The sequence below is a fragment of the Elephas maximus genome, chromosome 6 (assembly GCF_024166365.1).
Source record: "Elephas maximus indicus isolate mEleMax1 chromosome 6, mEleMax1 primary haplotype, whole genome shotgun sequence".
Lineage (NCBI taxonomy): Eukaryota > Metazoa > Chordata > Mammalia > Proboscidea > Elephantidae > Elephas > Elephas maximus.
The window spans coordinates 46450280-46464076 of record NC_064824.1 but is presented as its reverse complement, the minus strand read 5'-3'; the positions used below and the strand labels follow the sequence as shown (position 1 = coordinate 46464076).

General features: G+C 40.8%; 1 protein-coding gene across 2 annotated transcripts in view; it reads right to left on the bottom strand.

Moving 5' to 3' along the window:
- Positions 1 to 13797, bottom strand: part of LYPD6 (LY6/PLAUR domain containing 6) — a 141220-nt gene that overhangs the window by 23426 nt on the left and 103997 nt on the right. For both annotated transcript variants that reach the window (XM_049887175.1, XM_049887176.1), the window contains exons 2-3: positions 12810 to 12998; positions 4057 to 4155 (exon numbers count right to left, since the gene is read on the bottom strand). In XM_049887175.1, the coding sequence (XP_049743132.1) occupies positions 4057 to 4155; positions 12810 to 12927 (217 nt within the window). In that variant the 5' untranslated portion in view covers positions 12928 to 12998. The remainder of the gene's footprint in view (positions 1 to 4056; positions 4156 to 12809; positions 12999 to 13797) is intronic.

Sequence of the window (13797 nt, the reverse complement as noted above, 5' to 3'; positions counted from 1 at the left end):
CATCTTTGCTTTTCAACACTTTGAAGAGGTCCTTTGCAGCAGATTTGCCCAATGCAATGCGTCTTTTGATTTCTTGACTGCCACTTTCATGGGTGTTGATTGTGGATCCAAGTAAAACGAAATCCTTGACAACTTCAATCTTTTCTCCATTTATCATGATGTTCCCTATTGGTCCAATTGTGAGGATTTTTGTTTTCTTTATGGTGAGGTGTAATCCATACTGAAGGCTGTGGTCTTTGCTCTTCATCAGTAAGTGCTCCTGATCACCCCTTTTTCTCTGTGGTCAGGGATGCACTTGTGTACCATCAGACTTGAACTGAGCCTCTATGAAACACAGACCAAAGCCTGCAGAGAGTACCAGTTCCCAATCCCTCCTTTTCCTCTGCATTCTCTCTGCTACCATAGTGTGTGCTAAGGCAATTCTAAGAGAAGCACGGTCACACTTCCTGCACAGTAGCTCTGAGCAGTGGCAATGGTTTCAAGAGCCCCAGCAGCCATGTGCCCAAAGATTCCCGGATATAGGTGCACACCATTGTGTTTTTCTACACAGTCAATGTTTAATTCAGTTTTTCTCAAATTTTGCAGCATATTGGAACCACCTGAGGCTTTAATGCCCAGCCACACTCCATACCAATTAAATACAAATTGCTGGGAGTGGTCCCAGTCATCAGTATTTTTTTTTAAAACTTACCAGATGACTTCAGTGTACGGCCAAGTTTGAGAAGCTGTAGTTTAACCAGCTTGATAACAACTTACCCAGACATTTGTTGTGTAGTGGTAACGTCAGAAAACACTGGCTCATCCTAAATCAAAACCGCGGTGAGATACCATCTCACCCCAGCATTACTGGCTTGAATCAAAGCAACAGGAAGTAATAAATGCTGGAGAGGCTTCAGGGAGCTCGGAAATCTTATGCACTGCTGGTAGGAATGCAAAATGATACAACCATTTTGGAAAACAATATGGCGCTTCCTTAGAAAGCTAGAAATAGAAATACCATATGATCCAGCAATCCCACTCCTAGGAATACATCCTAGAGAATTAAGAATTATCACACAAATAGACACATGCACACCCATGCTCACTGCAACACTGTTCACAATAGCAAAAAGATGAAAACAACCTAGATGCCCACCAGCAGATGAATGGATAACCAAACCGTGGTACATACACACAATGGAGGATTACACAACGATAAGAACAATGAATCTGCGAAGCATCTCATAACATGGATGAATCTGGAGGGCATTATGCCGAGTGAGTAAGTCAATCACAAAAGGGCAAATATTGTATGAGACCACTACTGTAAAAACTCATGGAAAGGTTACATACACAAAAAAACAATCTTTGATGGTTACAAGGGATGGGAGCGGTAGGGGTGGCAATACACTAAATAGACAATAGATAAGTAGTAACTTTGGTGAAGGGTAATACAGTACACAGTACTGGGGAAGCCAGCACAATTTGTACAAGGCAAGGTCATGGAAGCTCCACAGACACATCCAAACTCCCTGAGGGACTGAATTGCTGGGCTGAGGGGTGTGGGGACCATGGTTTCCGGGAATATCTAGCTCAACTGGCATAACATAGTTTATAAAGAAAATGTTCTACATTCTACTTTGGTGAAGAGCATCTGCAGTCTTAAAAGCTGGTGAGCGACCATCTAGAACACTCTACTGGTCTCACCCCTTCAGAAGCAAGGAAGAATGAAAAAAACTGAAGATACAAGGGAAAGATTAGTCCAAAAGACTAATGGACCACATCTACCATGGCTTCCACCAGACTGAGTCCAGTACAACTAGATGATACCTGGCTACCACTACTGACTACTCTGACAGGGATCACAATAGAGGGTCTCAGACATAGCTGGAGAATAATGTAGAGCAAAATTTTAACTCAAAAAGAAAGACCAGATTTGCTGGCCTGACAGAGACTGCAGAAACCCTAAGAGTATGGCCCCCAGACACCCCTTCAACTCAGTAATGAAGTCTTTCCTGAGGTTCAATTTCAGCCAAAGATTAGACAGGCCCATAAAACAAAACAATACTAAAGGGGCACACCAGCCCAGGGATAAGGACTAGAAGGCAGAAGGGAACAGGAAAGCTGGTAACAGGGAACCCAAGGTTGAAAAGCGAGAGTGTTAACACGTCGCGGGGTTGTTAACCAATGTCATAAACCAATACGTGTACTAACTGTTTAAGGAGAAACTAGTTTGTTCTGTAAACCTTTATCTAAAGTACCATAAAAAAAATAAAAAGAAAAAACCACTGGCTCATCCAGGAATTAGCGGGCGACTCTATAAGGCGACAGGGACAGGAGTCATTCTTTGATTACCCAGATGGCTGAGTATCTAGCTTGTGATCAAGTTAATCTTTAGTGTCTCCTCCTTTTTGTCTTCTCTATAGTCTTTGGTTTGGCTTGCATCGTCTTTTGGGATCCCATTAGTATCTCTACCTAAAATTAAACAAGAGGAATCTAGAATTGATAACACTACAGCTCACTTTCTATTAGTGGACAGAGAAGTACCCAGTGGTTGTCACTCTATTCTCATTAGAATTACCGGAGATATTTACAAATCTGATGCAGGGCCCTACACTCAGTGATGCTGACTCAGATTTAGCACTGTAGTTCATCAAGTTGTGGTCTCTGGACCAGCAGTATAACCATCTTCTTGAAAATTTACTAGAAATGCAAATTCTCAGGCCTCATCTCAGATCTACTGAATCAGAAACTCTGGTGTGGAGCCCAGAAATCTGTGTTTTAATAAGCCTTTCAGAGAATTATGATCATGCTGAAGTCTGAGAACCCTTTTAAGGCACCTCTGCACAGGGCACAGTGTCCCTGGGTAGTGTAAACGGTTAACACGCTCATTGCTAACCAAAAGGTTGCTGGTTCGAGTCCACCTAGAGGCACCTCAGATAAAAGTCCTGGTGACCTACTTCAAAGAAAAATCAGCTATTAAACACCCTGTGGAGCACAGCTCTACTCCAACACACACTCATCATTAGTCAGAACCAACTCAACAGCAACTGGTATGCTGGTATATAGACAGGGCACAAGCTTCGGTGATTCTGAAAATTCCACAAGTGTTTCTACTGGGCAGCCTAGGTGGAGACTCATGAGTTAAATACTGCTGGCTAAGGTGGTTGACATCTGTCTCTTGATTATGGTTTCCCTGCTCCCCCAACTTCTAATCCACCATGAGGAACAGAATGTCATTGGGGTGGGTATAAGAGCTCTCGCATCATGTTGATAAATAACAGACCTGGTGGTGCTGTGTTCGTTTGGACACCTGTATTAGATCAGCAGCAAACTCCACATTTAAATTCTTGCTCAAACATTTGTCAATAAAATGCCCCATCCTCGCTTTGCCCCCACCAAATGAATCAACCTTCCTCCAAAAATAAAACAGCCAAGTAATCGTTGTCTCAGTAGCCAAATATAACAATCTTTTTTCATTTGATAGGATTTAAAAGAGGTTCTTCTTCATTCTAATCTGGACCTTTTGGTCAAAATTTCATGCTTCAAATGGGCATCTATCTCATCATTCAAAGAGAACTTAACAGTTTAAAACATTTGGGGTTTTTATTTGTGCAGTGATGACATTTAAAATTCCAGCTTTCATGTAATTTTAGGTCAAAAGTCTCTGCTATATAACTGATGAATGGATTCCTTATATGAACATCGATTTATAATTTACATGAAGGAGGTTACTGCGCAATGACTAATGCTTCAAATAAGAATAGACAACAGGCTGGCTGTTTTCTTCCTCTTCTACATTCAGCTGGGCCTCGGGGTGGAAAGTATCACTTACCTCCTTTGGGGTTCCAAAGATGCTTCACAAGATAAGGGACAATCCTACGGATGAGTTTATGCCTCTGAGAGTCTTTGATGATAAATTATTGGTGTGGTATAAAAGATCTACTACTTGTAGCCTCAGGCAAGAGTAGTAGTTGAGATTGCACGCACGCCTCTCTCTATGCACGCACCAAAGTCAATGGGGCTGTTCACTCATGGATAGCTCTGGGGACCCCAATCTGTGTACTAGGAGTTTACCTCGAGGACAGTAGATGTCCGGAGCCCATCGGTTGCATTCATAATTGTCCGCTGCCTTTTCACAGGTGAAACACTTAAATCCACCAGGATATGGTGTAGCTACAAGGAGGATCAAGAGAAAAGATTAATTTGGGGGTTGTACACAGAACCAGGCACTGTGAAGTCAGACATTTTCATTTTTTTTAAAAGGTTCTCAAAACAGTTTAAGAGTTTCTTGCAAAACTAAACACACAACGACCACATGACCCAGCAATTGCACTCTTGGGCATTTATGCCTAAGAACTGAGAACTTACGTTCACAGCAATATCTGTACATAATGTTCACAGCAGCCTTATTCGTAACAGCCCCAAACTAGAAACACTCCAGGTGTTCTTTAACAGGTGAATGGTTAAATAACTGTGGTATAGCCATACCATGGAGCACTAGTCAGATATGAAAAGGAATGAACTATTGATACATGTAACTACTTGGATGAATCTCCAAGGAATTAGGATAAGTGAAAAAATCCAATCCCAAAAGGCTATGTGGTGCATGATTCATATGCCACTTTTGAAATGATAAAATTTTTTAGAAATGGGGAATAGATTAGTGGTTGCCAGGGGTTAGAAAAGAGAGCAGGCGGGAACTGGATGTGACGGCAACAGGAAAAATCTTTGTTTGGTATCTTTACTGTGGTGGTGGATACACATATCCACAGATGTGATAAAATTGTATAGAACTAAACACACACACATACACACACACGAATGAGTACAAGTAAAACTGGAGAAATCTGAATACTATGAGTGGATTGACGTCAATAACCAGGTTGGGATATTATATGCTAGTTTTTCAAAATGTTACCATTGGGAAAATTGGTAACGTATACATTTTTATACATGGCATCTCTCTGTATACTTCTTACGACTGCACGTGAATTTACAATTATCTCAATAAAAATTTTAATAATAAAAGGCATTCTCTGAATTTTCAGTAATTTATAGGTAGTCCATGCTGGGTGGGTTCCTCAGCTTACGACGTATTTGAGTTACAACAAACCACACTTAGACCACCTATTTTTTTGGTACATCTTATCCTTAGTAAAGGAGCCCTGGTGGCACAGGGTCAAGTGCTTGGCTGCTAACTGAAAGGTAGGCAGTTCAAATCCAACAGGTGCTCCATAGAAGGATGTGGCAGACTGCTTCCGTAAACGATTACAGCCTTGGAAGCCATGTGGGGCAGTTCTACTCTGTCCAATAGGAATCACGATGAGTCAGAATCAACTTGAAGACAGTGGGTTGGGTTGGTTGGCTTTATTTTTAGTAATATGTACTATATACAATGTTGCAGTGCATAATTTGCTGATGTTATCATTCTCAGATGTTAACTAGCGTATGTTCAATGTTATGATTTATAGATACTGATAATAAAAAGCAATAATAATGAAAACAAACAAAAAAATGAGATATTGGACTTATATGAGAACCAACTTAAGATGGAGTCATCAGAGTGGAACCCCATCGTAAGCTGGGGGCTACCCTACTCTTATCTGCCACCTTATATAAACATGTCAGTGTATAAGTATAAACATTAAGTTGAATCAAAATATTTCATGTTTGACCATTTTTGACGCACAAAAGTGACAATTTCCATGGTTCAATGTAATCATTTTATCTGGTCAGATCTGATACAGTTAAGGATCTTTGGGGATAGAAGGTACCAACTAAGAGAAGAGCGTCAGCAAAAAAGAGGAAGACACGCAATGAGATGGATTGACACAGTAGCTGCAATGATGGGCTCAAATGTAACAGTGATTGTGAGGATGGCGCAGGACCAGGCAGTGTTTCGTTCTGTTGCACGTAGGGTCACTGTGAGTCGGGATCAACTCAATGGCACTTAACAACAACAACAAAGAGAAGAGTCTTTATTGCTTAACTGTATGCTCGCCTTCAGAGGGACCCTTCTCTGGGGCCTTTCAGGCACATGCTGAAACACCTATGGACCTCCTTTCATGGGCTTTGGGAGCGGGCTGTTGAGGGTAATTGGTGAACTCAAGCACCTTTTCACTAACTCTAATGAGTCTCTGGGTGGTGCAAACAGTTAATGTGCTGGGCTGCTAACCAAAAGTTAGAGGTTCAAGTCTACCCAGAGGTGCCTCAGGGGAAAGGCTTGGTGATATACTTCCAGAAAAATCAGCCACTGAAAACCGTATGGAGCACAGTTCTATTCTGACATACAGGGGGTCGCCATGAGTCAGAGCTGACTCATTGGCAACTGGTTCGGGTTAACTCTAGTGGTCCAGCCTGAGACAGAAATAATTTCAGCAAGACCCTCCTATCTATTCCCTACTCTCCCACCCCTGAGTTGCCTCTCCCTGCCTTCTGAAAAGATTAACCCCCAGATATTCATATTCATTGCCTTACATTTAAGCTCAGATGGGCAGATGTCACATGAGAGTCATGCTCTGGAAAGCCTTCTTTCGCCAGCTAAGGATGAGGACTTGCAGGACATCTTAGGCCAGATTGTTCTCTGTCCTTTTCACTCAAGTTCTTTTACTTGCTTCTTGTTGTTGTCATTGGGTGCCATCAAGTTGATTTCGACTCACAGCAACCCCATGTGACAGGGCAGAACTGCCCCATAGAATTTTCTAGGCTGTAATCTGTAGAGGACCAGATTGCCAGGCCTTTCTCCCGCAGAGGTACTGGATAGGTTTGAACCGCCAACCTTTCAGTTGGCAGTTGAGTGCTTAACCATTGTACCACCACATCTCCTACTTGCTGCTTAGGTGAAATCATTTGCTTGCAATGCTACTTAGAGTTTTATCTTTCGTACATAAAACTTGTGTGTGTGTATCTGCGTGTATTAATTTGTAAAAGTACCTGGCCTATTTGGAAGCTGCAAACACTCGAGCACTTCATCTGCAGGAGCCAACTGTTTTCCCTCACAGATGGCTGAGTGAGCATATCCCACTGGCAGAAATAATCATCTCAGGGTAAATTGGTTTGCCCACATGGAACCAATTAAGTATGTTATCAAAAATAAATGAAGGAGGAGGCAGCAGCTTAAGGCCAGAATTATGGTCCAGATATAACTTTGGTTTTCACCTTGTCTGGAAGAGCTGCCCATCCATGTACTTGCCTGACAAAATCCATAACTTAACCTGACTCATAAACTGTCTCAAAAAGACATGCCACTGGACCTTTTTATGGGGCCATTGGAGAATTATATGTTCCTCCAAGTGGATTCACATTCACAAACAGGAAGATGGTGAAGGCATGAATTGTCTTAGAAAATGAGAGAAGGAAAGCAGCTTAGACACAGCCATGAAACTACTCATTCTCAATGAAAAGACTTCACTATGGGGGAACACGCATTCCGATCATAAAATTATAATTCAGCAGAAGTATTCTGCAAAACTCACACAAATAATTTGTGCACCTCCATGTCGTACGACCCAGAAAGTGGGTTACATCGAATTGAAAGATTCTATTTAGGTAAGAATATGCCTGCAGAATTTAAAACAAATAGATTCTCTAATTCCAAAGCCATTCAATATTCTTACGGACATTTTAATTTTTTTTTAATAAATATCATTACGAGAAAAACTACACAAAATATTTTAGGACATTCTCCTGATTGAATACATTAAAAAATAGTTTCACTCTCAATTTTAAAATATGTGATATACAAATAAGTTTAAAAGGTATAGCTTTAATACGGCTTATAAAATTTAAAGTAAAATGATCAAAGTAGGGGTGTTGAAAAAAATGTAAACTGTTGAAAAAGAGCATTTTGCAAAAGATGATCATCATATTCACCAAAGTTTACGACGGCAAGCTTAGCCATACCACTTCAGCTTACATGATTAATTCACGAGAACATCCGATTTTATCTGTCATTGCAACCAATGAAAGTTTTGGATAGAACGTTAGATTAGTTATTCCTGGAAATTTTCCCATTAAAGAGATAAATTAAGAACTTTGAATGAAGACTGATGATCCAACTGCTCCGAGAATAAACTTATTACGAACCTAACACTAGTAAGTTGTAGTGTTCCCAAATTTAGATTATTTAACGGACTCTTCAAAATTTTCTTTTGCAAGACCAACGACAAATTAAATGCTGTCATTTCTTACGTAAGTAGGACTGGACCTGAAAGTAACCCAAAGTATATTAAACTTTGAACCAGAGTATAAGCTAATACACTCTGGCAGCAAAAAGCAGCTTTGCTTCAACGCATTCATCTCTGAATGTGTTTATCAGTATGTATTACTGGCAATTAACCAAGAGATCTCATTTTAGGTGTTTTATTTTTCCATATTTGTATAGCTTCTCAAGGGTGACAGTTTACTATTTGTTTATAACCCAAAAACCCATTGCTGTTGAGTAGATCACAACTTATACCAACCAACCCTTTAAAAAAAAAAAACAACCCTATAGGTACTTTTATTTGCTTCTTGGCAGGTAATACTGATTATTGAATAATCACATCCTTTTCGATGGCAAATCTCTGCACACGTACTCAGCTTTACAGTGGCTAACTGTAGCACAATACCAAGTAAATAGTTCACTTCTTCCCTCCAGTAATATTTAGCCAAAAATCAGGCTGATAGATGAACAACTCTCTCCAGTCACTTGCTAGTTGATACCACATCTGATAAAGAAGTTTTTTAAAAAGGACGGAAAGAGGTTTCTAAGAGATGGTGCTATTTTCTTCTTTGTTACTTCAAAGCGTTACAGAGCCAGTAAAGTTTCAAATTGTTGTTGCTCCAGCTGTGAATGAATCTAATTTGGCTCTTGATCACAGAGTTAATAAGCTTAGTACTCTGTATTTCAGGGCATACGTCCTTGGTCCCTCAAGAGAAGGTGATTGTGAAGAAAAAAAGGAACGTCAAAGTGCCCAGTTACTTCCTGTAACATAATCTACCCATTAACTCTCATGGTCAGACATAGTTCAACAGACCATAATTCGTCTGTAAGGCATCGGAAAAGATTTCGTCTTTGTTTCCATCTCTTGGAACTTTTGCCTGGACAAAGGCCTTCAGTTACTGAAAACACGGGGAGAAGGGAGTCTCATTTTGAAATGTTTGCTGATGTGAAATGCACTCCAACTTTATTCTTGCCAAATTAATTTCCATTGTTTATGGAAACCAAATGCAAATATAGAAAATTCTAGAAATTTAATAATTTTACCTTCCTTCTCAGCCCACTTGGAAATATGGTCAGTATTATTTTAATAACAAGAACATATATCTCATAGAAATGTAACTCCTGGTGCCTTTCTAGAAAGTCTGCTTACCCTTTAAGAATTATGTAGTGTGGGTTTGAGAGTAAACTTTGTTGGTTCTCTGTCTGAACAAAGACAAGCCACCCGCAGAGACACAGTTCTTTGGTGCACATAATTAAAAAGAAAAAAAAACTCAAAACATGCAACCAGAGGGAAGCTGGACATTCTGAGGAAAATTTCTATTCCAAGGAAAGAAATGGAGGCCAGGAGCAGGTCAAAGCCACTTCAGATTCTAAATTGTTCTATCTTGCATGATAGGCGCCAGACAACCAAATAAGTAGCTTCATTTCTCTTAATATCAAGAGAAAACCCTCTTTTGAAGGATTTTATTAGACTTTCATACTTTAATCATGTGCTAGGAAGAAATTCATCCTGAAAAGCCAAAAACATATACAAATTATGGAACAGAACGTCACTGAGGCTCACACCTCAAGTTTGAAATCCATAAGCTTTATTTCTTTTAAAGGCTTGGAAGCTTCCAAAATCAGGTAACCAGAAGCAGAGATTAGTCCTGAGAGGTTGAACTTTCCCAACCTAGGTTCCAATCTCACCCCAGTTATTCCCTCCAATGGCCGTTCTGGGCCCATGAGAAGTGAGTTTATATCTGCCTGCTGTAGGAAACTTGTGTGTCTTCTCACACATTCCACATCACCACATTTCTCCTAGCGCAGGCTCTGAGCTCTCGCATCTAACATTAATGAGATCTGGCTCAGACACTGACCCAGAGAAAGCTGCTTGTGCCTCCATCTACAGAGTGAGGTGATTACATAAATGATTCAAAATAAAAATAATCCCACACTTCTCTCATGTATTTTTTATGGTCTATGTCCGTATGTCTTACAGAAGTCTGTTTATGTATAGAGAGATAGCTCCAACTAAACATGGTCTAGTGGGTGCTTCTCAAGGCACAGGACCATGACCATTTAAAAAAAAAAATCAAAGTGTAAAAACAAACACCAAGAACTTCTGAAACACTGCAGAGAAATACGAAGTTAACTCTGACTGAGTAAACCAGGTTCTGGCCATGCAAGAGGAACTCACTGTAAATTCAATCCAACAAGAATTTATACTCCTCATGACCAGTTACAGAGGTTCAGAAAACAGCTTGGGTCCAGATCTGCTCACCAGGAGCGAATCTACTTACTCTAGTGTAGGAATGACTTCTGTCCTACATATTTCAAAATCATATCAGAAAACTCCACTAATCCTTTTCATACAGTGAGTTCCTTCTAATCAGGTCATGGCTCTATCCAATTAACACAGGTCACATAAGCAGAACTTTTCATCAACTTTTAAAGAGCACAAGTGATTCTCCTTCTGGCCTGTTTCAAAGAGCTTATCTTTCAAGGCCCCGTTCCATAAACTCTCCAAACAGGGGCCCACTCACTCAGCCACTGACCAACCACACCACTGAGGCAGAAGTTGGCTGTTTGCTGGTTGGTTTTTGTTCACTTAAATACAAGCAATCACATCACTTTTCCTTCCCACTCTGGGTATACAATCACAGCCTCAGACAAAGTCCTGTGTGGGCCTATTTTTTGGGCCAGGTTACTACTGAGTCTCTCATAGAAGCCAACAAGAAATCCCACCGAAGCTGAAAATCCTGACAATCAAACCTAAGAGACTGAACTCTAAGTTTCTGCTTCACCAAGACTAAGAAGAAAGTATGGCTGTTTGGAGAAAAGAACAAAATCCAATCCTAGAAAACAGCAAGCAGCAATGCACCTTCTTTTCATGAATGTTATTAAAACAAAGTAAAGAGTTGTGCAAAAACAAGCAAGAGATAAGCTTTCCATACAATTAATGAGTAGGTACCACACTATACTGGTGAGTGGGTACAGTTGTATTGAATGTAAAGAAACTATTTGCTGCCTGTCAAAAGGGTATTTGGAGTTGCTCGAAATTTGTTGTTAGTTGACGTTGAGCCTATTCCTACTCTTGGAGACCCCACATGTGCAAAGCAGAACTGCTTCCACAGGGTTTTCAAGGCTGTGACTTTTCGGAAGCAGATTTCCAGGCCTATCTTTCGAGGCATCTCTGGGTGGGTTTGAAACACTACCCTTTCAGCTAATAGTTGTGCACTGTAACCATCTGTGCCACCCAGCCAACTATGCGAAATTAGGTTGATGTATTTTTGGCACCCTCAGTTTACTGTATAAGCCAACAACAACATCATAAACAACAACCATTCAATTGCTTATCAATGTGTGTGCCTGGTGTTTTACGGATATTATTTCTAGTCCATAAAATAACATTAAAAAAAAAAAAACATTAGAGGGTATGTATTATTTTATATACTTTAGGAATGAGGAAATTAACACTTTAAAAGATTCTGCGAACACTAAGTATTTACTATGGCTCACATTGGGTGTGGTAAGTGCTTTGCGTGCACTATTTTATTTAATCCTCACAAGGTTAGGGGGTTTATTTCAGGTCAAAAGGGTCTGAAGCAGCTGAGCTAGTTGCTGACCCCAGATCCGGTGGACTCCAAGCCCCTGTGCATTCCAGTGCAGCAGGCTACCTCTCAGCGAATCCAGAGCATTTCAGTGTTAAATGTTCTAACGGTGGGATCAAGGGAGTCCCAGTGGCTGCCTCCACTTTGTAGATGGTAAGGTCCTCAAAAGCAAGGAGTCTGTTGTATTTGTCTTTATACCTCTGATGCTTATCGCAATGTCTGACACACAGTAGACACTCAAAAAATGTTTGTCGAATAGAGTATTTCAAAAGAAGAATGTTCCCAGGGGCATAAGCTAAAAGGTCAAAATGCACAGAATAAATGCAACTCTCACCACCACAGTGGCAATACAGAAGAGGATTTATACAAAAATAAAGGAGAAAAGACAGACATCGGGATGGAAACCAAAAGTGGAAATAAAACTGCAGTCTTTCCCAAAGTGTGATCCTTGGAATATTTGCAGCAGAAGCATCTGAGAGTCTTGCTGAAAGCAAAACTCCACAGTCAGCTCCAGACACAGGTGATCAGAAACTCCAGGGAAGGGACCTGGGAATCTACATTATTATAGGCTCCCTGGAGAATTCTTAAGCACAGGGAACCAAAAGGGATGGGAACGTGAAGTTGTGGGAGGCAGCTCTGCTGAAACTGAGAACTGGATGAACAGAGAGGAAGACCAGCTATTATCGTGCCTGTAAAGGATGCAGCTTTAAAAACAACCCTTCTCCCAGAACATGGTGGTCCACTCTGATAACTGACTCAGTGCCAGCACAAGTGAAAAAGAAGGCTGTTCAGAATCAGAGTGATTGTGTAGGTGACAGAAAAAACAGCCTTAAAATTTGCTTTAGAATAAAAAACAAACACTGTGAGAAAAGGTGAGGGTAAAACATACTGCATCTTTTGTCCTCACTGCACCCCCCAATTAAATCACCACAGGTGTCCCCTTCACCGAAGGCTGCCTTCCTCTGGCTATTTTTCAACTCACTTCTTACTTGCAATACAGTAACATTTCTGTGCAAAGAGAAGAGTCTTACTTGAAGGGTGGAGGTAGATAATGTCTTTCACTGTGAAGTCGCGGGACTGGGTGGCTTTCAGACAATCGGCCAGCAGGCTCAAGAGCAGGAGCCAGGCCAGAGCAGGGCCAGGTTCCATGGCAGACTGCGGTGTCAGTCATACAGAGGGCCCAGGAGTGCGGACTTGGGATGCCAGGAGAGAACTCGCACCTGAAAGATGAAGAAAGACTCATCTCAATGCCCAACTTGAGAAAGCCAGTGGTGGCCTGGCTGAGTTCCCAGGCTGGTAGGATGGGCTAGGGAGGGACAGGGAGCCCAGAGCACAAGGAAATGGGTAGATGTGGAGAGACACTTTATAAAAGGTAATTTTAGAGCACTTATAAAATTCCAACCAAATTCTACTCTTAATCAGGTCGCTAAAGCTCTGCTGTAGCAGTCCCCTCTAATAACCAGCAGAGATAATATCACGGGAGATTGAATTTTAATGAAATCCAGCTCTTTTTTGCCAGGAGGCCTGGGGATGGCTGCCAGAGAGGGAAAATAAATAAGTCAGTTACAAAAGCTCAGAAGAATTTCCTTGATAATGGTGTGGGCCAAGTCTGAGAGTGTGGCCTTACTGGGTAGCATTACTCATGCAAACCTGTACAAGGTAGACTTTCAGAGCTGGAAAACAAAAAAAGGTAAGTTGGCCTCTCCCAAAACAAAAAGTTCGTCTACAGCACAAAATTTCCTTAACACAACTAACATTTATTGGCCCGGTGCTATTGAAGTGCTTTGCATCTATCAATTTACATATTTCTCCTAACAACTCTCTGAGGTAGGCACTATCATTATCTCATTTTGAGTAAACTGAGTTCCATTTAATAAATACAGAAGCTGATTCAAACCTAGTCAGTCTGTCCTTTGTGTCTGCATTTTTAACCACTGGGCAATTCTGAGTTCTTCCTAAGACTGATTTGAAATGTATAAACAAAACCTGATAAAATGAGATCGGAGTATCTCTGTGGCA